General features: G+C 50.2%; 1 protein-coding gene across 1 annotated transcript in view; it reads left to right on the top strand.

Moving 5' to 3' along the window:
• Nucleotides 1-3,085: 3,085 nt before the first annotated feature.
• P3H3 (prolyl 3-hydroxylase 3) overlaps nt 3,086-23,345 on the top strand; it is a 28,041-nt gene continuing 7,781 nt past the window's right edge. Inside the window, exons 1-12 of the mRNA XM_065408272.1 lie at nt 3,086-3,517; nt 8,250-8,402; nt 9,174-9,357; nt 9,510-9,641; nt 10,884-11,017; nt 11,293-11,382; nt 11,821-11,873; nt 12,143-12,201; nt 13,028-13,152; nt 14,275-14,370; nt 15,037-15,187; nt 15,425-15,542. Of these exons, the coding sequence (XP_065264344.1) occupies nt 3,086-3,517; nt 8,250-8,402; nt 9,174-9,357; nt 9,510-9,641; nt 10,884-11,017; nt 11,293-11,382; nt 11,821-11,873; nt 12,143-12,201; nt 13,028-13,152; nt 14,275-14,370; nt 15,037-15,187; nt 15,425-15,542 (1,727 nt within the window). The remainder of the gene's footprint in view (nt 3,518-8,249; nt 8,403-9,173; nt 9,358-9,509; nt 9,642-10,883; nt 11,018-11,292; nt 11,383-11,820; nt 11,874-12,142; nt 12,202-13,027; nt 13,153-14,274; nt 14,371-15,036; nt 15,188-15,424; nt 15,543-23,345) is intronic.

Below are 23,345 nucleotides of genomic sequence, written 5' to 3'. Positions count from 1 at the left end.
GCTCCACCCCTTGTTAGGTCCACGCTCTCATTAGCTCCACCCATCACTGAAAATGCCCCTGAGAGCAGAGGTGGGGACAGAATAGTATTAAAATTCTATATTTGGAGTGTCAAATGTGTGTGTTTTTAAAGTGCTGTATTAATAATAACCTCATTTCCATGGCAACAAAGTGATTGACAAAATGTTTAATGAAGTTTCCCATGCTGCCGGGGAGGGACATAAGGAACAGGCAAAGCTCCCACTGCCACCCATCTTAACAGTGCAGCAGATTAGAGTGGGAGGCAGCAGATATTTAACAGCAACAGGGCAGGAAGTGAAGGAGAGTCCTGTACCAGGGAGGATTTTCAGGACACAGGAGGGCTAGTTCTTTTGTCAGTCTCAGGGGTGACTTGGGCTGTATCCACACTAGACTTTGTTCCTAAAATTTCCACCCTTTCTACCACTGGTTCAGTTTCACCAGGGTACCAAGAATGGGAGTGTTAGTGTAAAAAGGCACCGGTGGCTGCTTGTGTTTTTATATCTCAACTAGAATAAAAACCACCACCTTGTACCAGTCCTGTTCCAGAGAGTGGTTAAATCTGCTGGAGATGATGAGAATGAAGACAAGGAAAAAATATTTTGCTTATGGAGCCTGTTTACAGGCATTAGGATTAATCTTGGCTGCCTGGACTCTCAGCCCCCAGGAATGAGTAAAGATACTGTCATGGCAGCATTAGATTGAGGTGTTCAGGGGACATTAGGGAAGGACAGACAGGTAAGGAGGTTCAAAGATGGGGGTTAGCAGCAGGAGCTGTCCTAGGCGTATAATGCAACCTGGCTTTAGAATTGAACCCTGACACCAAAATCCCATCCATCCAGCTGACCCTCACCCACTGCCTGTAGAGCACCTGCTGCAGACCTTCCCACTTCACAGAGTTGCCAATGCTTTTCTCCCAGATTCAGGAACAGAACAAGGATATCCTGGAGAGGAGCACAAAGAAGCCTCTACTGTATGCAGACCCCAGGGACAGCACTTGCTGAACTTCATCCATGATGGAAACCATAACACACCATGGCTGGTTTCCCCTTCATACCAAACTCTGAAAGGTGGACTAGTATGTCTGTCAATGGATCAAAGGGAATGGGTGACAGGGGATGGATCACTTGATGATTATCGGCTCTGTTCATTCCCTCTGGGGCACCTGGCATTGGCTACTGTCAGAAGACAGGATACTGGGCTAGATGGACTGTTGGTCTGCCCCAGTATGGCCGTTCTTATGTTCATGGAGCCTTTCACCTGTAGGACACCATTCCAATTCTGCCCCAGGTTGAAGAGACTGGCTGGCCCAGAGGGACTGGGGAATAGGATACAGGGCCCTTTATCCCTGGGGCACTGCTTCCAGCGGTGGAATCCAAAGAGTATGTTAACCAGTAACAGCTTAGACGGTCTCTCAGGTGTATTCTGAGAGAATGAACATGGGGCATCAGTTCAGACAAAAGGGGCATCAGCCTGAGAAGCGGTTGCCTTACAGATCTGGTCTAGTTTATTCATGGGCAGTGGGTAGCATAGGCAGTGGGTAGCATAGGCTGTGCCTCCCCAAACAGTCTTGCGTGGCCCCACCCACACTCTGCCCCCAGACCCCCTCCTGTCTGCTTCCAATTCCCTTCCCGCTCTTCTGTGGCCAAGAGGCTGGGGCAGGTCGGCTGCAGCCAGTGTGCAAAAGGCCCGGGGTTGGGGCCATGCTGTGCTGCCTGCCCACCCATCCACCCGCCTGGCATTGGACCACTCTGCCCGCCCAGGGCTCTGGAGCAGGGCGTGCTCTGGCCGCACCGCCTGCCTGGGGCTGAGAGTGTGCGGGGGGCGGGGGGAGGGTGGCCATGGGGGTGTGTGTGCTCTGGGCTCCAGTGCGGGAGGGGTGTAGAAGTGGAGGGGCAGGGCCTTGGGCAGACGGGAAGGGGCTAGGGGCTAGCCTCCCCCAAATGCTCATTCACCAGCTGCCCATGAGTTTATGGCTGCTAAGCCAGGCTGCACCATGGTAAATACAATATTGGGATGTGATCACGAGACACAATCAAGTTGGGGAAGGAGGGAGTGTTGTAGGTCTGCTGGTCCATACAGAGTGGGGATTGGGTTGGCCTGAGCATCCACAAGATCATCAGGTCATAGTAGATTGCTAACCCCAAGCATTAAAAAAATCATGAGTTAGGACCCCAAAACATGAGAGTTTAAACAAATAATAAATGTTGGGGTTTGAGGCTTCAGGGTCATATTTTCAAGCTTTTCTCCATGCCTATGAAGGCTAGAAATTTACTCATTTTTTAAAATGAAAGTTGAGTCTCCTGTTGTCACATGACTCAAGGAGCTGGGGATTTGAGAAACGCCCCAAACATCCCAGACTCAGAATAAAATTGAGGGGTGGCAACAGTATGGAGCTGGCCTGATTTTCAGAGGTGCTGAGCCAACCTTTACTGCAGTCAATGGTGCTGCAGACACTTGGTACCTTTGCAAATCAAGACACCAGTGTCCGCGTAATTGCTTGGCTGCCAGCCTTTAACCACTGCTCCAGGCAGGGGATTTGGGAGTGGGAGGTCCAGGGGAGAGAGGGGCGATGGTTTACACATTACAGTGGGTTGGGTGCGAACGCTAAAATGCCCCCTCTGCTTGACCCCGCTCGATCCAGATTTGATTCCTGCCGGCGGGGTGTAAGGGACCAGCAGGGAGGGGAATCCCTGACAGCAGCCACGTTTACTGGGGTGTATGGCTTTGTGCGTGTCTGGCTATCTCCTCCTTACCATCTGCCCCTTTCTACAGACTTCTTCCCTCCAAACAAGCCACGCACACGGCCCAGGCCCCGCTCCGCTGCCTTGGCTCGCCACTTGGGAAGCTCTGGGAAGAATTTCTATCCCCTAGCGCCTCCCTGGTCTCTGTATCCAACTTCCCCTCTCCCATCCGAGCCAAACAGCATCGAGAGCAGCGCCTCCGCCTCCTTCTTCCAGCGAGCCCCGCGGTGGGGTCCCTCTGCCCCGAGCCCTTTCCTTTAGGTGCGTCTTCTCTCTCTCCCCTGCACTCGGCCAGCCCTTTGCAGCCCCCTCCCCCTGCTCTGTCATGGCCTCCCTCCTCCTCCTCCTCCTCCTCGCCCTCTCTGCCCCGGGCACGTCCCTCTTCTCTCCAGGTTCGGGGCGTCTGCTCCCCTACGATCTGCTCTACGCTGATGGGGTCCGGGCCTATTTCGCGCGGGACTGGCCTCGGGCGGCCGAGCTGCTGCAGCGCGCCCTGCACAGCTATTCGCAGCTGCTGGTGGCGCGGCGCGGCTGCCAGGGCAGATGCAGGGAAGAGGCCGGCTTCGCGGGCCCACCGGCCGCTCCCTCCTGGGAGACCCGCTTCTTCGACAGGATCCTGCAGCGCGCGGAGTGCCTGGGGGAGTGCCTGGGGCGCCGGCTGGGCTCGGAGCCCTCCCTTCACAGGGCCAGCAGGGAGATCCAGGAGGACTTCGAGCAGAGGGAGCCCTACAACTACCTCCAGGTGGCCTTATTCCAGGTGAGGGGAGGGAGCAAGGTCCTATCCCCGCTGCTGATGTGGCTACACGACATCCTTCTATCTCCCAGTTTCCTTCCCCCGACTGCACCCCTCTGCTGGGGAAGGGCCCAGTGGGAGGGCTGCCGCTGTGACAGGAAGGCTTGGGGAACGTCCCTGGGAGGAACCAGAGTCCCCATGCCTCCCAGGTACAGTCAGGGTCTTGCAGGGATTTTCCTACACCCCTCCCCCCACACACACACTGAATTTCCCCAACACGCTGCCCCCCCCCCCTTTTGTGAATTAGTTACATGCAGTGTTGCCAATTTAGGGATTGTTTGGAAATTTGAATTGAAATTGAAACATTAATACATACTTTATAAGCATATAAAGTGTATGATAAAATGTGTATCTGAAAAAGTATAATAGATTTGAAAAGTATGAACATAGACTAGCTTCCTTATACAGCTTTTGTTTTTATGACGATGTCAGTGCATTCATTTCGGTGATGTTGGCCAAATTATGATTTGTAAGCAAAGTCTAAATGAGCTCTCCCTGACAGCTAGTGATGAGCTGGGGGCTGGGGGGAAAGGCTTCAGGACCAGATTGTATGTACAGTCACACCTACCTAGGTATCCAGCAAACGGAGCTGTGTTGCCCAAGTGAAAGATTTTGGCTGGGGTTGGGTTACAAATCACTTGAATGTGGGGGGGGGGGAATGAAATGTTATTCTTATTGTATGAGTAAAGGGCAGTAGAACTGTACTTAGCCTGTGCTGATTGAGGGCATCAAGAGAGAGGTTGGGGACAGGTGTTTTGCTTGATGGTCTGCCTGAGTCCAGGGCCGGCTTTAGGACCTGTGGTGCCCGATTCGAATACCCGGCGGCGGTCTGAGTCTTCGGCGGCACTTCGGCAGCGGGGGGGTCTTCCACGGCACTGAAGGAGCCCCCACCGCCGAAATGCCGCCGAAGACCCCGTAGCGGACACCCCCCCCCCCCGCCGAAATGCCACCAGAGCGGACTGCCGCCAGGTGAGCCTAAGGCACGGGGCCCTCTTAGGCATGGGCGCGGGGCCCTCTTACCCGTGGGGCACGATTCCGGGGAATCGGGGGAATCGGCCTAAAGCCGGCCCTGCCTAGTCACAAGTACTATTTGACCTGCCCCTCTCCACTGTTTAAAGACAGAGCTGATTAGGCTCCATAGATAGTCTTTTGTTTTGTTAAGTGACCACTACAGCTGAAATCACTAATCAGGTCTAAGTGGAAGAGAGGGTCCAGTCTGCACTAGCAGCAAGGTTCCCCCACTGAGAGCTCAGCTGAAATCACTGTGAGCTGGGTGGAACCTCAAGAGACATGCGAACAAACATGGGTGTGGCATCATACTTTCTATTTAAGCAAGAGATACCACACATTACAAACTGGAGGCCAATGTTAAGTGCATTGTCACTTGTTCATCCTGAAGTTGAACACTGGTTCCGAACAAGACCAGCAAATGTTCACTATCTTTCTGCAAGAAACTCAACTGACTGGCTAGAAGCATATGGTGCAACAGTGAAAGACTCAACAGTTGAAAAAGTGAAGACCTCGCTCACCACATTCAAAAAATTTGCATACATGGCTGATGAATGCACCGATGCAAATGGGCAAGTATTAAGTCATTGTGTACATTATCTTGATGTCCGTGGTAGGCCAGTAGATGCATTTCTAGATGTTCAAGTTATAGAAGACACATTGGCTGCCTCTGTGACAACCCACATCTTAGAAGAGTTAAATGCTTGTCAATTGGACCCCAAACAGATGGCTGCTTGTGCATTTGATGGAGCTGCAAACTTCTCTGGAAGACATGGTGGAGTACAAATTTTGCTCAGAGAAAAGTGTAACCCTAATCTCTCCTATACACACTGCACTAGTACAAGCTGCAGACTCTTCAAAAGACATTTTTAAAGCTATAAATTTAATGTCTTAATTATATTCTTTTTTCAGCAAGAGTCCAAAAAGACTGAATATCTTGGAAAATATAGAAGATACACTGGGACTGAAGTTCAAATTATTCCAACCTGGGAAAACCCGCTGGCTTTCTCATGAGCGATCCTTGGCTGTTGTCTTAAAATTACTCCAGCCGTTATTACTGGCTTTGGAAAGTATCTACCAAGATGGGATGGATCTAAGTAGTGAGGCTGGTGGATTACTTTTGCTACTATGTTCAGAGAAGACTATTGTCATTCTCTCTCCTGTAAGTCTACTGTTGAAACCACTTGGGTCATTAAACAAAGCCATCCAGGCATCTGCTACAACAATAGTAGATCTTTGTCCAGCTGTCATAACTATAAAGGGAAGGGTAACAGCTCTCCTGTGTACAGTACTATAAAATCCCTCCTGGCCAGAGACTCCAAAATCCTTTTACCTGTAAAGGGTTAAGAAGCTCGGGTAACCTGGCTGACACCTGACCCAAAGGACCAATAAGGGGACAAGATACTTTCAAATCTTGGGGGGGGGAAGGCTTTTGTTTGTGCTCTTTGTTTAAGGGGTTGTTCGCTCTTGGGACTGAGAGGGACCAGACATCAATCCAGGTTCTCCCCATCTTTCTAAACAAGTATTTCATATTTCAAATGTGTAAGTAAAAAGCCAGGCAAGGCATCTTAGTTTTACTTTGTTTTCTCAACTTGTAAATGTACCTTTTACTAGAGTGTTTATCTTTGTTTGCTGTACTTTGAACCTAAGACTAGAGGGGAGTCCTCTGAGCTCTTTAAGTTTGATTACCCTGTAAAGTTATTTTCCATACTGATTTTACAGAGATGATTTTTACCTTTTTCTTTAATTAAAAGCCTTCTTTTTAAGAACCTGATTGATTTTTCCTTGTTTTTAGATCCAAGGGAGTTGGATCTGTATTCACCAGGAGTTGGTGAAAGGAAGGAGGGGGGAAGGGTCAATTTCTCCTTGTTTTAAGATCCAAGGAGTTTGGATCTGTATTCACCAGGAGTTGGTGGGAGAAAGGAGGGGATGGTTAATTTCTCCTTGTCTTAAGATCCAAGGGGTTTGGATCTGTATTCACCAGGGAATTGGTGAAAGGTTTCTCAAAGCTTCCCAGGGAAGGGAATTAGCTTGTGGGAATGGTGGCAGCGGACCAGATCTAAGCTGGTAGTTAAGCTTAGAAGTCTTCATGCAGGCCCCCACACTTGTACCCTAAAGTTCAAAGTGGGGATACAGCCTTGACACCAGCAATAGAAGCTACATTTGAATCAATCAGAGATCTATCCATTGAAAAAGTACTGGAAGAAGCAAAGACTTCAGTCCAGAAGTTGACTAATGAAGGCATTTATATTGAATCCTTAAGTGAAGAGGACAAGAAGTGTTTAAGACAACTGAAAAAGTACACAGACTTTATTCTTAAAAATCTACAACAGCGACTTCTAGATTCTACTCAACCTCTACGTAGCTTTTACAGATCCCTGTCCTATAAAACACTGACAGTTGAGTGAAGTGAGGCACTACCAGCAATGAGGCTGCCATGTGCTCAGGACAGAATAGAAAATTTGAACACAGAGTGGAATATCATATGACGAATGAATGAAGATTTGACTTCAACTTCTTTTTTATCATCACTAGTGGCTTGACTCGATCTTTATGCTATGTTTCCTGGGATGAAAGAAGTAGGAATTCATCTCTTGCTACTCCCAGTCACAACAGCTACAGTTGCGTGTTCTCTTTCATCATTGAATAGAATTTTGTGTTCTGAAAGAAGTCACCTTCTGCCTGATCATGTGAATGAACTAACGAGCATATCAATTGAAGGAATGGAAGTACTGGACACACGAGAAGCCACCAAAGATGAACACGTTGCATTCAAGAAGTTCATTAACAGAGTTGTACAAAATTATAACAAGAAACCAAGAAGGATGTAGATGTCATGCTTCATAGAATGCTTGAGTAGCCAACTTTAATTTGTGTGATAATTTCAAAACATGAGTTAAATCTAATAAAATGGTCATGAAACAGTTTTCAGTTCTTACTATGGTGCCATACAGCCCACCTTCACCCTCACGGTCTCACCCCTCATCGGCCCTGACCCCCTCCCTGTAAATTCAAACCCCCCCCCCCCCCCTAATTTCAATTCCTGGGGAAAACCCTGGAGTCTTGGCTCTACTTCTCCAGCTTCCAGCCCTAGTGCCACTGTCAAGCTAGGGTTGTGCATATGCACAGGTGTTAGTGACTCTTGCATTCCCACACCTGCCCCCTGTGATTTTTAGGCTACCCAGCAAAGAGACACCAATCTGACAATGGGAACAGCCTGTGCCTGGCCCACCACCACTCACCCAGCAAGCAGGATAGTGTATTGTTTGTGTGTAGATCCTCCAGAATTAGGCAATCAGCTGGGGAAGAGTGAAAGAAAATCAGGAATGGGTGGGAACACCAGAGTAGAGGTTTCATCCCATCACGTCTAGCAAGGGACAGCATGACACTGTTTATAATTAGGTCCTACAATAATAGCTACAATGCCGGACATGGAAGATGGATGGGGCACAAAATAGGGTGGGAGGCTCAGGCAGGCAGATGGGGAAATGAGGGAGGTATGTGGATGAGTTCGCATCTCATCATATCCAAAGGGTTCAACATGGCACCTTGATTCTACAAAAACAGTTCCAATGCAAGGACAGCTAAAGGCATGTGGGAAGGGGTTGGTGGGGTGGGTTTTTTAGATATGAGAAGGGTCTGCCCAGGACATGGCAATTGCTCTGTCTGGACTGTCTTGTCTTTGCAGCTGAAGAAGCTGGATGAAGCGGTGTCAGCAGCTCACACGTTTTTCGTGGCCAATCCTCAGCACCTACAGATGCGTGAGGACATGGAGAAATATCAGCGCATGGCAGGGGTGAAGCTAGAGAGTTTCCGAGACCTGCAGGCCACACTATACTGGGTGAGATCCTCATGGAGATCTGTACACCTGGGGAACACCTCAGCAAAGCCTGCCAAATTACTCCTAGTGGTCAGGGCCCAAGATAAAGCCTGGCTTCCCCACCCCTGCTCCATCTCCCCACAGGGGTCACAGCCTGAGACCTGGGGGTTTCCATAGCCCCTAGATGGCAGCGCTGCCCTCTGAGTGATCCAAAGTCCTGGGTAACCATTACCAACTGAGCAAGAAGGGTGGAGCCCAGACATTAACCAGAGGACACGGCACTGTTCCTTGCACAGGGCCGGCTCTAGGCACCAGCAAAACAAGCTGGTGCTTGGGGCGGCACATTTTTAGGGCGGCATGGCCGGCGCCAGAATGCTGCCCCTAAAAATGTGCCCCGGCCGCCCTAGCTCACCTCCACTGCTGCTGCCGCTTGCGCACCATGGCGCACGAATCAGCTGTTTCGCGCGCGGCTACTCGCCCTCCCTCCCAGGCTCTCAAGAATCGGCTGTTTCACGCGCCGCGGCCACTCGGCGTCTCCCCCTCCCTCCCAGGCTCTCAAACCTGGGAGGGAGGGGGAGATCCCGAGCGGCCGCAGTGCGGGCGCCGCTTCTCCCCCTCCCTCCCTCCTAGGCTTGAGAGCCTGGGGGGAGGAGGCAGGGCTGGGGATTTGGGGAAGGGGCGGAGTTGAGGCGGGGCCGGGGGTGGGGTAATTAAAAAACGGGGGGGGGGGAGCGGCCAAAATTGTTTTTGCTTTGGGCGGCAAAAATCCTAGAGCCGGCCCTGTCCTTGCAGGAGGCATACGAGACTGGGGTGCAGCAGTACAATGTGGAAGACTACCTGCAGGCTGCTGTGAAGCTGGAGGAGTCACTCAAAGAGGTACTATTGGCACTGGAGGATTGTCGAGCTCTGTGCGAGGGGCCCCAGGAGGATGGCACAGAGGAGGAGATGCAACCTGGCCTTTATGAAGCCATCGCAGGTAATGTAGAGGCACTGAGGGGTGCTGTGTTGCTGGACATGTCATTCTTCCTACTCTGGACACATTCCATCTCCCAGCATCCTGGCCTGGCAGAGGGGGAACTATTATACTGCTGGAGGTGCTGCCCTTCATTCCCTCTCTTTCCGTTTCAGCCCATTATATTCAGGTCCTGAAGTGCAGGCAGCACTGTGTCCTTGAAGTTGCCACCAAGCCAGGACGGGTTTCAGCCACAGACGATTTCATACCATCCCATTTGGTTTTATTGCAGTTTGCTTATGATCAAGGTAAGCCGAGACACAGGCCAGCAGGTGGTGCTGTGACACTAGCGAGTAGAGAGAGCGAGCCCCTGCAGCTGCCCAGCTCTGCTGTACCCAGCTGGGGCAGTGTGATACCAGGTGGATGGGGCAAGCCTAACTCAGCTCTTGATTCTTCTCCTCCAAGCCCATCCCCATTGCTCCTTTTCTCCATCACCATGGACAGCCTCACCATCCTCCCAGGCATTGAGGCCCGTAAGCCAGGGTCCGTCTTTGAATTACCGCTCTCACTGGACTCACATGTTCAGATCATTTTTAATCTGGCCCCTTTTCTCTAAAATCTGGGCTTTCCTCTCTGTCCCCATGGCCAAAACTCTCGCGCCCCCCCCCCCATTTCACATCTTGACTATGGTGACCTCTTCTTCTCCAGCCCTTCCTCCTTTCAAGTCTGTTTAGAACGCTGCTGTTAAAATCACCTTCTCGGGGCTCTGACCATGTCAGCCTCCCTCTGCCGGCTCCCCCTACATCTCCCCGTCAGATACAAACCCCTTGGCTTTCCCAGTAAGGCCCTTTGTGAATTAACTCTGCCCTGCCTGGCTGATCTAGTGAGACTGATCCCCATGGTCACTTTGCCAGTATTCCCACCACCACCAGTCAGTTTCTCCCTTCAGCCCTGCATGCTCCCTCCCATGCTGCCCCCTGTGCATGGGGAAAACACCCGGGTAAAATCCAAACAGCCACTGCCTCATCCTCCTCCAGTCCCCTGACCCATGCCATGAGGCCTCCCAAACCCAGCCTGCTGATCACAGCCAGGCAGGTGACAAGCTGTGGCAGTCTCTTTTCCCATCCTTCCCTTCTCCTGTCCTCCCCCCCCCCCCCACAACCTTCTAACCCCACTGTGAAAGCTCCTTGGAGCTAGCAAACTGAGCCAGTTCTTCCCCAGGCTCACTGCTTGTCTGTTGTAGCCCCGTCGCCCACCCTTCGTCAGTTTCTGCCTTTAGATCATAAGCCTGTCAGGGCAGGGAGTGTCTTTTTGTGCATCTGCAGCGGCTGGCACAATGGGGCCCTGATCCTGACTGGGCCCTCTGGACGCTGCCATTTTATAAAATATTTACTAATAACAATAGCTTCATAGTCCCAGATCTTCAGAGGTATGTAAGTGCCTAATGGCCATTGATCTCAATAGGAGTTAAATGCCTAAATACCTTTGAGGATCTGAGCCATAGTTGCAGAGCCTTACTATGCCCATCTCCTTCTCTGCCTCTGCCCCAGTTGGGAACCAGGCACTGGCTGCTGAATGTGCTGCTTCTTACTTGCTCTTCTATCCTTCGGATGAACTGATGCTGGAGAAGATGAAAAGGTATCAGGCGGAGCTGGGAGAGGGAGCATCAATGACAGCCAGAGAGGTACCAGCAACACTCCTCCAATTCTGCTTTCTCTGAATTTCCTCTCACCCCCTATGGCTGGGCCATCGTTGCGGTCCTATTGGGGAGAGATGCCTCTATGTGTGGGTGTGCAGAGCCCAGGGCTGAATGAAGATGGAGAGTGACTCCCCCACATACAGATCATCAGGGCAGAATCAGCATGCTTGTGTGGGGTTGGGGTATGGATGTGGGTCTCCCCAGGGTAGGGTTGGATCCCCTTTGTGGGATGGTTGTTTGACAGTTGTGTGCATCTCCAGAATATTCAACGCTATGTGCAGAGGTCTCTGATGGAGAAGAAGTTGATTTACTATGCAGTGGAGCATCTGGGAGGAACTTTTAATGACCCTGTAAGTAGCTGCATCTTCTTTCAGAGGGCTGAGTTCTCCCTGTCCTAGTCTCATGAGGGCAATTTATTGCTCATTAATCTGTGGAACTCATTACAGCAAGGTATTATCCTGGCACTGTAAGGGTTAGACATTGATGTGAGTGAGAATGACCTCCGAGGTGAAAAGAAGATCCTCAAAGCCCTCCTTTTTCCTGCTCCTGGGACCTGAGATAAGCCCCAGCTGTGGGTGAAGGAGCAGGAAGGAATTCCCATGTGGAGCAATATTGGGACTTTATGCATCCCTTTGAGCAGCATCAGAGGCAGGGTCACAGACTAGACAGGCCCAGTGGTCTAATCTGTCCTGGGCAGAAATGGGGCACTGAACTAGGCAGGTCCATTTGTCTGATCCAGCATGGGAGTGGTTTGCTGGGTGACTGAGTCCCTGGTTTTGTTTCTTTAGGACCCTTGGACCCCTGATGAGCTGATTCCTGGAAGTCTGAAGCAGAAACACAGGTAAGAGCCAAACCAGCCTACTGGGACTGAGTTGGAGGCGTACTGAGTATGGGAGTGATGATGCCTGGAAGGGAAAGGGGTGAACTAGCAGAGATGGGGGTGTATTACTTGTGTTCTACAGGAGGTCTGACTAAATTATCACAATGGTCCCTTCTGGCCTTGGAATCTATGACTCTAACTTATTACTGAGTGTCTGACTGAGGAGGGAGCCAGGGACTATATCTCTGGATACTGACAGCCCCTGTCTGTGTCTCTTCTTTGCTCCCGAGGGAGAATCGGGAGAAGCAGAGGCTGGAGAATCTGGATGTGGGAGAGCAGGAGCAGAGGGGTGAGTAAAAGAGCCTGGAATGGGAGACAGAGACCACTGAAAGGCAGGGCTAAATACTACCCCAGCCTCTACTGTTCCAGGCTCAATGATTTTAATGCCAGTGGGGATGCAGACTAACTGCCTCCCATCACTACCCAACAGTGCACAGGTTACCAATCTCCAAGTATACACTCCTTCTGGGAACTGTGGAGTAGGAGCCCTGAGGGCATTGCAGCTGGAACAACTTAGCACAGTGCGAATGTAGTTGTAGAGCAAACCTGTCATGATTCAGCAGCTAGTGTGGACCTGTTGAATCGTTTGAGCTTAAGCCACGTCAGTCCAACAGGCTCAGTTACAGATGGATCAGTTCTGCAGGGGGGAGAGAAGAGGAGATAGAGGCTTTGCTAAGCTTGGAAATATATTATTACATTACTACAGCTGTAAGCTGCCCAGCACAGACTCCTGTATTCCCAGCTCCTACAGGGCTCAGTCTGGGCCAGGCCTGGCTACCGAGGATGCTCTGTGGTAACATACAAGAGATCTTGCCCAGGCTTGGGCATGTTTATAATTCCTCCTGTCCGGAGATCAGATATGTGGCGTGAAGGGGGCTGATAACTCTGAAACAAGGCCCCCCTCCCCCCCGACCCTGCAAACTACTAACAGAAATCAGTAACACAGTGTTTCTAGGAGTAGGAGGTAGGGACAAGATCTGAGAGTGATTTAAGTGTTTTCTAGATTTTGTTCCTTGCGGTGTAGTCTAGGGACCTTATTGGATTTTCAGCTGCTTCTGCAGATCCAGGCAGAACCCACAAGGAGGCTGAGCCCATTCTCCCTCCCCCCCGCCCAGGTCCATTCACTTTTGAGGGCATCACCGTCGCCATGGATTCTCACCAGCTGAATGGATCCCAGCGGGTAGTCTTTGACAGAGTCCTGACTGATTCCGAATGTAAGGACATTCTCCGGCTGGCAAAGGTGAGGACAGGAGCCTACAAGGGGTGGCAGGTTTGTATAATTTTTGGTGGTGCCCAGAACAAGTCCAAGTCCCGCCCCCCACACCTGCCTTGTAAGCCAATGTATTTTTTTTAAATAATGTAAAAATGTGAGAGTTCTGGAGTGGGGATGGTGATGAGGGTTTTGGGGTGTGGGAGGAGGCTCAGGGCTAGGGCAGAGGGTTGGGGTGCAGGGGTGAGGGCTGCGGGGTGGGGCCGGGGATGAGGGGTTCACGGTGCAGGAGGGGGCACAGGGCTAGGGCAGAGGGTTGGGGTGTGGGGGCGTGAGGGTTCTGGTTGGGGTTGCGGGCTCTGGGGTGGGGCAGGGCTGCGGATGAGGGGATGAGGCAGGCCAGAGAGGAGGACTCCCCCCAGCCCTCTCCCTGCCAGCAGCAGCGAGCTCCGGAGGAGGGGCCCCCCTCTCCCTCCCGGCAGCACACTCACCTCGCACCACTGTCACTGCATGTGCTCCTAGGGCCCCTCTCAGGTCCAGGAAGCCCCCTTGCCTCCCTTGTGGTGGGTGTTGGGGGGGGGTGTCTGTCATCACGTGCGCCTCCTCCCCTGCTGCTGCCCCTCACTGTAGTCTCACTGGGGGTGGGGCTGCCCCTTGCCCAGCGTGGGGCAGGAATGGTGACTGGGCGGGGCGGCCCCCTGTGCTGGTGGAGGGTCCCACCGGAAAACGGAAGGGTCCCAGGCAGAAGGGCAGGGTTAGGGTCAGCCTGCCCTGGCACTAGTGGATGGGGGGGCGCTAGGACCCTGTGGTGGTAGTTGATGCCAGGAGCTGCAGCCACCGGCTTGAGGCAGGGATGCTCCGGGACCCGGGGGAGGTATGTGGGGGCAACAAGTGTGGGCTGGGGGACCCGTGGGGGAGCGTGCAGGGGCGGCAGATGGGGCCGGATCTGGGCCCCAAACGTTGGTGGAGGTGGGCCCCCGGGCCCTGAATATTGTTGGAGCCTGGACAACATGGGCCCATATAACTCACCGCCCCTGGAGCCTACAGGGGCACTAGCCCAGTGCTGCCATCCTCAGCAGAGATGCTACATCATCAGGGTGGAGGGGAGAAGGAGGGACACCAGGTTTGAAACTACCTTCCAATCTATTTCAGGCAGCTGGCGGTACGGGAGATGGTTACCGAGGCAGACAGTCCCCTCACACCCCCCATGAGAGATTTGAAGGGTTAACAGTGTTAAAGGCTTTGCAGGTAAATGGCTTAGTGCCTCTGCATGTGTTAGGGTCCCATCCCATGGGCATGGCTTGTCTCAGGGAGTTTCTAGGGCTCCAGCTGCTTGCTCACTTGCCTGTTGGTGGGTGAGAGTTCACAGGAGTGTTCTCCTGATTCTGGCCCATGTCCATGTGCTGTCTCACAGGCCTGCTCTCTTACATGTGGGGGTGAGGGGTTCCCAGGGCACATTTCTCTCACATGTACGCTCCCCTCCCACGGGTCCGTTTGGGGCGCCTCTCTTGGTCTCCTTACACTCCCGTGAGCACAGTCAGGCTGTTTCTGTGGAAGCACTGTTTCACACAGGCACAGGTGTATGTTTCTATCCTGCTTCTGCAGGTGGCTGTCTCAGTGGCTTTGTTTCCTCTGTTGTTTCCCAGAGTGCTTCTTTCCCACTGGCACACAGGTGGGTGTTTTTCATGGCCGTTTCTCCATTGTATACACCTGCATGGAGGTGATATTTCTCATGGCTTTTTTCTCTCCTGCAAGTGCACAATCACAGGAGTTTCGCACTCATATCCTTGCTTATGCATGTGTATGAACACAGGATTTCTCACAGGCATGCTGCTCCCTTGCAGACACATGTTGTTTCTCACAGATATGTTCTTTACGCTTGAGGTTTCTCACAAGCTTGTTTTTACCTTCCAGCTGGCACAAGATGGGACCGTGAACTGGAGAGATGCCACACTGCTCCTGCATGCCAGCGAGAAATCCCGGAAAATAGTAGAGTCCTATTTCACCCCTGGGAAAAGGCTCCATTTCTCATTCACACACCTCGTGTGCCGCACAGCTGTAGAGGGTAAAGAAAGCCCAATCCCAGCCATATTCCCCCTAGAGAATCCCCTCCCCTCACATTCAGGATCCCCCTGTCCCTGCTCACCCCAAATCCCAGCTGTGTCCCTTCCCCTCACGCTCAGTCTCCGTGCTCCTGCTCACCCCTAATCCCAGCGGTGTCCCCTCCCCTCACACTCAGGGTGCACTTTGCCTGCTGTATCCTCCTAAGATGCGAATGTTCCCCTGCAATGTCCCGTTTTAGGGGAACAGGATGGTCGCATGGATCTCAGTCACCCAGTTCACGCTGATAACTGTCTCTTGGATCCTGAGGGGAAAGAATGCTGGAGAGAACCACCTGCCTACATGTACAGGGACTTTAGGTAAGACTAGAGGGGAACCCAGAGCTGAGAATGTGGGGGGTGAGAATATCTCCCCAGCTCCAGAGAGCACTGTCACTGCAGGGGGAGAGGGACCCCAGAGTTACATAGGAACAGAGGGATTGCCAGACTGGAGCAGACCTGACATCTGGTCCCTTCTGGCCTTGGAATCTATGAATCTGACTAGTCCAGTGTCCTGTCTGTGACTGTAGCCAGGACCAACTTCTTCAGAGGAAAGAGCGGAACACCCCATAGGCAGATGTGGGATAATCTGCCCTCCATGTTAGGTCTCACCCTGGTCTCTAATTGTTAGGGATTGGTGTAAGCCCTGAAGCATGAGGTTTAACATCCCTTCCAAAATGTTTGTGGTCATTAACTATGACAACTCTGGATAGCCTTGTTATCCATAGGAATGTCCAGTCTCTTTCTGAATCTTGCTAAGTGCATAGCCTCACCAACTTCCTGGGGCAGTGATTTCCACGGTGTAATCCCAAATTGGGCAGGAAAGCATTTCCTCTTGTAGCTCTGAATTTCCCACCTTTCAGTGTCACAGTGTCCCTGTGATGGTCAGTGCTTGTTGGAAGCATTGCCTAATGGTTACTGGGCCATGCTCTCCTTACTGTGGAGAGGGGTTGGTAGGGGAGCCCTGGCCTTCCATTCCATCGGGATCCAACCCAGAACCCAGGAAAGGTTACCACAAACCCACCACCTTAAGGCCGCCCTCCCTGGGCCACTTCCTACCACCCACTGTCTAGTCCAAGTTTTGCAGTCTGCTGTGAGCAGGTAACAGAGAAAGGTACTAACAGCACCTTCAGTCTGTCTGGGCCGAGCAGTTAGGCTCCTCTTTTCCAGAGGAAGGTGTGACGGGATCCCCGGGGTGCAGCCTGGGACTGTGGGACCGCTGTGCCCCCTTAACTGTCTCCAGCCTGGGCTGTCTCTCACAATGCCTTGCTAGTGACCAGCAGCAAGCCCCTCCAGGTGCTGTGATCACTCAGCACAACCGCATATGAAGCCCCACACCCAGCTATATTGCATGAATGCTCCCAGAGCTACTCATGAATCACACAGAGAAAGGCACCAGAGTCAAATCCCCCCAGCTCCCAGTACTGTACCTCAGGAATATACCGTCTTGCACTGCTCAAGATGGGCAGTGCAAATTTATTAATTGGTTCACCACTTCAACAATGGAAAGTGGATATACACCAGCCTTTGCAAACCTGAGCAGATTTGCCACACACTTCAGGCAAACTCACTGGTAAAGATAAACAATTAAACAAATTTATTGACTATAAAAGGTAGATTTTAAGTGATATTAAGTGATAGGCAAAAAGTCAAGAGTTAATTACCAAAAGAAATAAAATATAAGCACGCAGTCTAAACTCTCAACCCTATTAGACTGGGCAGCAACTAGATTAAGCAGTTTTTCTCACCCCACTGGATATTGCAGTCCTTTATATACAAGTTTTTTCCTTAAACCTGGGCCAGTCTCCTGTATTGGAGTCTTGTCTTCGTCTCAGTGTCTTGGTTGCTTGCAGCATAGATGGGGGCAGGAGACGGGCCCAGTATGTGTCCGCTCTGTCTGTTTTATACCCTCAGTCCATGTGCTTGGGGAGCACAAGTCCAGGCATGTCTGGGGGGCATTGCTGAATCTCTCCAAGCAGTTGAGCAATTCCCCTGGTGTGGCCTCATGCAGGTGAGTCATTGCATTTTAGCTCCCTTGCTGGACAATGGCTGTTGATGGGTTGTTTGACACCCCGCCTGGGCGTTGGTTACTTTCCTTGCTGTTGCCTCTGGGGAGCTAATATCTGGCTGATTCCCCAACTTACAGCATGTTTTAGTGACCACCATACAACACAATTCTCATAACTTCATATGCATTAATGATACACATATATGGATAGAGAAATGACTTTCAGCAGATCATAACCTTTCCCCTGATATCTTACAAGGCATGCTTTTTATATGTAAGATTGTGATTATATGAACATGAGGAATATGGGAGTTACAGTACGCTCCCCCAAGGTATAGAATGTCACAGAAGGCTCCTGTAGCGCCCCTTCTCAGGGGCTCCCAAGGCAGGTCCTTCCCCCTGCCTGGTAGGCCCCCTTCTAAGCTGTCTGGCTTCCTTTTAAGCTCCCTCCTCCAAGTGGAGCATGCTCTGCAAGTGCGCCAGCGTGGGGTCATTTGGGCCCAGAGTTGCTCTTGAAAATGAAGGAGTTATACACCCCATCACACACCTTCCCCCTCAAGTTTGGTGCTGGGGTACTCCCCGGTGGTTCTCATTTTCCCTCTGTCTGTGAAAAAAATCTTCATTCTTATGGTCCCTCCCTCTCAGTGAAGTACTTGAAAACGATAGGGCTGCAAGCAAAGGTACCACCACATGATCATTCGGTTGATATCCTTCACTGAGTTCAGCCAGAGAAGGGGAGCATGATCTGTCACTAAAAGGATTCCCCAACAAATAATATCATAATGCGTCGACAGCCCGTTTCATAGCCAGGGCTTCTTTCTCGATGACGAAGTAGGATATTTTTCAATCAAACAGCTTCTGGCTGAGGTATAGGATGGGGTGTTCTCCTCCATCAACGCCTATGGAAATACTGCCCCAAGACCTACATCTGAGGCATCTGTCTGCAAAGTGAATCATCTGGAAAAGTCCAGGAGTGAGAGCGCTGGTTCTCGGCTTAGCTGTTCTTTCAGCTTAAATGCCTTGTCGCAGGCTTCAGACCATCAAATTTTCTTAGGGCTCACGTACTTTATCATGTCTATCCGGGGATCTGCAATGGTGGCAAACCCTGGTACAAAGCGTCTGTAGTACCGAGCAAGGCCCAGGAATTGACGCACCTGCTTTTTTGTATGGGGCATTGCTCCAAGGCTTGTACTTTACCCACTAGCAGCTTCAGATGTCCACCCCATACCAGATAGCTGTGGAAAATCACCTCTTGGCTGGCAGTCTGCACTTGGCTGGGTTGGCCATTAGCCCTGCCTCTTTGAGGGATCGCAGTATCGTGGTGAGGTGTCTTCAGTGATCATTCCAGTCGTAACTATAAATGACGATGTTGTCGATGTACGCCAAGGCACACTGCCCATGTGGTCAAAGTACATGGTCCATCAGGTGTTGGAAGGTGGCCATGGCTCTATGAAGGATGAAGGGCATGATCTGAAATTGGTAGAGACCAAACGGTGTATAGAATGCTGTCTTCTCTTGTGCGATGGTTGTCAGAAGTATCTGCCAGTAACCCTTCATAAGGTCAAGAGTGGATATGTACTTGGCAGCCCCAGGCCTGTCTAGCAAGTTATCTACTTTAGGCATAGGATACACATTGAACATCAATATAGCATTTACTCTCTGGAAATTGACACAGAATCAGGTTGACGAGTCAGATTTCAGCACCGACACGAGGGGGCTCCACCACTCGCTATGGGACTCCTCAACCACCCCTAAGTCTAACATGGCCTGTAGTTCTTGGGGAACCATCTCCCACATCTTCTGTGGCAGGGATTGGAGGCTCTCTTGGAACTTTTTTCCTTGTTGGGTGTCCATATGATGTGTAGGCCAGGTGGGTGCATCCTGGCAATGCTGAGAAGACTGGGGGAAAGCTTCCATCAGCCATAGTAACTGTTATTTTTGTTCAGGCTGTAGTTCTTCACCATGGATACCAATCCAGCAAAAGCAGTGTCACCAGCTTCTCCCTTAGGCAGATCACATACTGCACCACATTGGTTTTTCAGGGGCTCTTCTCCCATGTCTCGCAAAGGAGGTCTAGGATCCCATTTGATTGTCTCCCATGTAATAGTTTGAATGGGGAGAACCCGGCTGATGCTTGGGGCTCCTCACAGATGGCAAAAGGAGGGGTGGGAGTAGCTGATCCCAATGACAGGTGTCTGAGACCACAAATTTTCTAAACATCTCTTTCAGTGTTTTATTGAAGCGCTCCACCAGCCCATCAGTCTGAGGGTGATAGACAGACATCTTTGAGGCCTTGATCTTCAAAAGGTTGCATAATTCCCCCATTAATCTTGACATAAAGTTAGCCCTCTGGTCAGTCAGTGTCTCTTTTGGTATCCCTACCCGTGCAAAAACCTTCATCAGTTTGGTAGCACTGTTACTGCAGTGGTTGAACAAAGGGGGATGGCCTCTGGATATCACATGGCATAGTCCATTATCACCAGAATGTACTGGTACTGGATGCACCCTTTTCCAGGGATTCCACCAGGTCCATACCAATCTTCTCGACGGGTACTCCAGCCACCAGGAGGAGGACTAACGGAGCCTTTGGGGTCTTTTGGGGTCCTGTCCATTGGCATTCTGGGCACAATGTGCAGTAGTCCTTGACCTCACTATGTATTCCCAGTCAGTAAAATCTTTCAAGGTTTTTTTCTCGCCCTAAGTGTCTCCAACAACCTACCGCATGTGCCTGCTGTAATACGGTCCCTTGGATTTTCTTTGGGACTAAAAGTTGTACTCTTACTTCTCTGGTTTGATAATCTTTGGCCAGCTGGTGCAGTCTCTCTTCCATGAGTTCAGACCAGGACCGTTGCAGATCTACCACCTCTCCATTGATGTTGGCAAGTTGTCCATATGCCCTGCTCAGGGTCAGGTCATCTTTTTATTCACTTATGAAATCTACATTAGCCGTTAATAAGTCTTCATCTTGAGATAGTGACGTTGTCTATTTCCCCTGTTTTTGCGGGGGGCCATTGTTCCTGTCAGGAGGTCCATCCAAGAATATTAAAGGAACTGGCACAGGAAATTGCAAGCCCAATAGCAAGGATTTTTAACAAATCTGTAAACTTGGGAGTCATACCCTATGACTGGAGAATTGCTAATATATTCCTATTTTTAAGAAGGGGGAAAAGGTGATTCAGGAAACTACAGGCCTTTTAGTTTAATCTCAGTTGTATGTAAGGTCTTGGAACAAATTTTGAAAGGGAAAGTAGTTAAGGACATAGAGATGAATTGGGATAAAATACAACATGGTTTTACAAAAGGTAGATCATGCCAGACCAACCTGTTCTCCTTCTTTGAGAACATAACTGATTTTTTTAGACAAAGGAAATACAGTAGATCTAATCTACCTGGATTTCAGTAAGACATTTGATTCAGTTCCACATGGGAAATTATTAGTTAAATTGGAGAAGATGGGGATTAATATGAGAATTGAAAGGTGAATAAGGAACTGGTTAAAGGGGGAACTACAACGGGTCATACCGAAAGGTGAACAGTCAGACTGGAGGGAGGTTACTAGTGGAGTTCCACAGGGATCAGTCTTGGGACCAATCTTATTTAACATTTTTATTACTGACCTTGGCACAAAAAGTATGATAATAAATATCCCAGATAAAATTTGCAGACAATACAAAGTTGGGAGGTATTACCAGTATGGAGGAGGACCGGAATACCATATAAGATCTGGATGACCTTGTAAATTGGAGTAATAGAAATGGGATGAAATTTAATAGTGCGAAGTGCAAGGTTATGCATTTAGGGACTAACAACAAGAATTTTTGCTGTACGCTGGGGATGTATCAGTTGGAAGTGACAGAGGAGGAGAAAGACCTGAGTATATTGATTGATCACAGACTATGAGCTGCCAATGTGGTGCAGCTGTGAAAAAGGCTAATGCAGTCCTAGGATGCATCAGATGAAGTATTTCCAGTAGAGACAAGGAAGTGTTAGTACCATTATACAAGGCACTGGTGAGACCTCATCTGGAATAGTGGATGCAATTCTGGTCTCCCATGTTTAAGAAAGATTAATTCTAACTGGAACAGGTGCAGAGAAGGGCTACTAAGATGATCCAAGGAATGGAAAACCTACCTTATGAGAGGAGACTCAAAGAGCTTGGCTTGTTTAGCCTAACCAAAGAAGGCTGAGGGGGGATATGATTGCTCTCTATAAATACATCAGAGGGAAAAATACCAGGGAGGGAGAGAAGTTATTTAAGAGCTAATGCTGACACAAGAACAAATGGATATAAACTGGCCATCAACAAGTTTAGGCTTGAAATTAGACAAAAGTTTCTATTCTGAAACAGCCTTCCAAGGGGAGCACTGTAGGCAAAAAATCTAACTGGCTTCAAGACTGAGCTTGATAAGTTTATGGAGGGGATGGTATGATGAGACTGCCTACAATGGTATGTGGCCAATCTGTGATTGCTAGTAGCAAATATCCTCAACGGCCAGAGATGGGACACTAATGGGGAGGGCTCTGAGTTATTACAGAGAATTCTTTGCCAGGTGTCTGGCTGGTGAGTCTTGCCCGCAGGCTCAGGGTCTAACTGATCGCCATTTGTGGGGTTGGGAAGGAATTTTCCCCTAGTCAGATTGGCAGGGACCGGGGGGGATGGAGGGTTGCCTTGCTGTGCAGCCTAGGTCTCGGGTCACTTGCAGGTTTAAACTACTGTAAATGGTGGATTCTCTGTAACTTGAAGTCTTTAAATCATTATTTGAGGACATCAGTAACTCAGCCAGAGGTTAGGGGTCTATCACAGGAGTGAGTGGGCGAGGTTCTGTGGCCTGCACTGTGCAGACAATCAGACTAGATGATCACGATGGACCCTTCTGACATTAAAGTCTATGAGTCTGAGTCCCTTCACCAGGATCTTCCATCTCCCCAACTCTGGCTAGATTTTCAGGTTTTTGAGGTTCGAGGGCCCCTCCCTGAGGGTCATTCCTGTAGCCAGTCAGTGGCTGGTGTATGTTCTGTCTGTGTGCTGCACTGGCTCTGGCCAGATAGCCCATATAGCAGGCTCTGATTGAACTGCCCAAGAAGACCACAGACTCGGTTCAGTAGCGAAGGCTACTTATTGTCAATGAAGCACAGTCCTAATATCCTGTAGACTCTACAGGACACTAACACATGTATGCCCATTACAGTGGACCAGCTTAGGGAGCAGTGGGACTTTCCATTCCCTCCTTGGCTGGACAAAGACACACCCTCTGTGACCCCTCTTTTCTACACTGATACATACAAGTTACGTATTGCCCCTCTGTCATGGTTAGTTACCACCCTTTACCTTTTACATGTTGGTTCTATCAAAACATCTCTATTCATCACCCTGTCATCCTGACTTTATCTTTAGGAGGGGTCACTGTGTCCCTGTATCATCTTTGGGGAGAGTGTTTATACCTTAACTTGGTATCGGGATGTTCTGGTACAATCCTTCTGGAATATGTTTATGCAAGTGTCCTGAACCTAGCACTTCTTCCAGTGTTTGTGTTTTTGCAATACTAGCCCTGTTCTTGCCACGTTCAGTGAACTTGCAAGTAGGCATGTTTTGTAACGGGGCCTGACTTTAGTTCAGGCCTTACGCCTTATACCAGGGACCCTTATACAAGGCCTCATGTCTCAGGCTCTCTATTTCTACTACATTTCCCTTTCAGGAGTTTATTACCTCATAATTTTTTGACCTCCTGGAAGAATTCCCAGTCCCTGCCTAAAATCACTGGGTAGGCTACCCCTGCCCATACATTTCCTGTGTGGCTTCCTATTGTGAGTTGTACCTCCCTCGTGGAACATGAGCAGATATCGCTGTGCACGCACTGGAGGGAGATGGTTTCCCCTGGGTTATCTCTGAGTCCTGCTAATTGCTCTGTGATCAGTGTGTGGCTGCACCCCAAGTCTGTTAGGGCTGGCACTTCTACTCCATTGATCCATATAGAGACTAACATCTTGGCTGAGCCTCTTTCTATAGCCCGGGTGACTGCTGGCAATGCCTACCTATAGGAGCAATCCATGAAGGTGCTGTCGTGGCTGAAATAACCTCATTGTCCACATGAGAAGCAACTCCTGGCTGAGGGGAT

Source organism: Emys orbicularis, chromosome 1, assembly GCF_028017835.1.
Source record: "Emys orbicularis isolate rEmyOrb1 chromosome 1, rEmyOrb1.hap1, whole genome shotgun sequence".
Classification (NCBI taxonomy): Eukaryota; Metazoa; Chordata; order Testudines; family Emydidae; genus Emys; species Emys orbicularis.
Note: the sequence above shows the minus strand (reverse complement) of the source record. Positions and strands in the feature narration are given on the sequence as shown.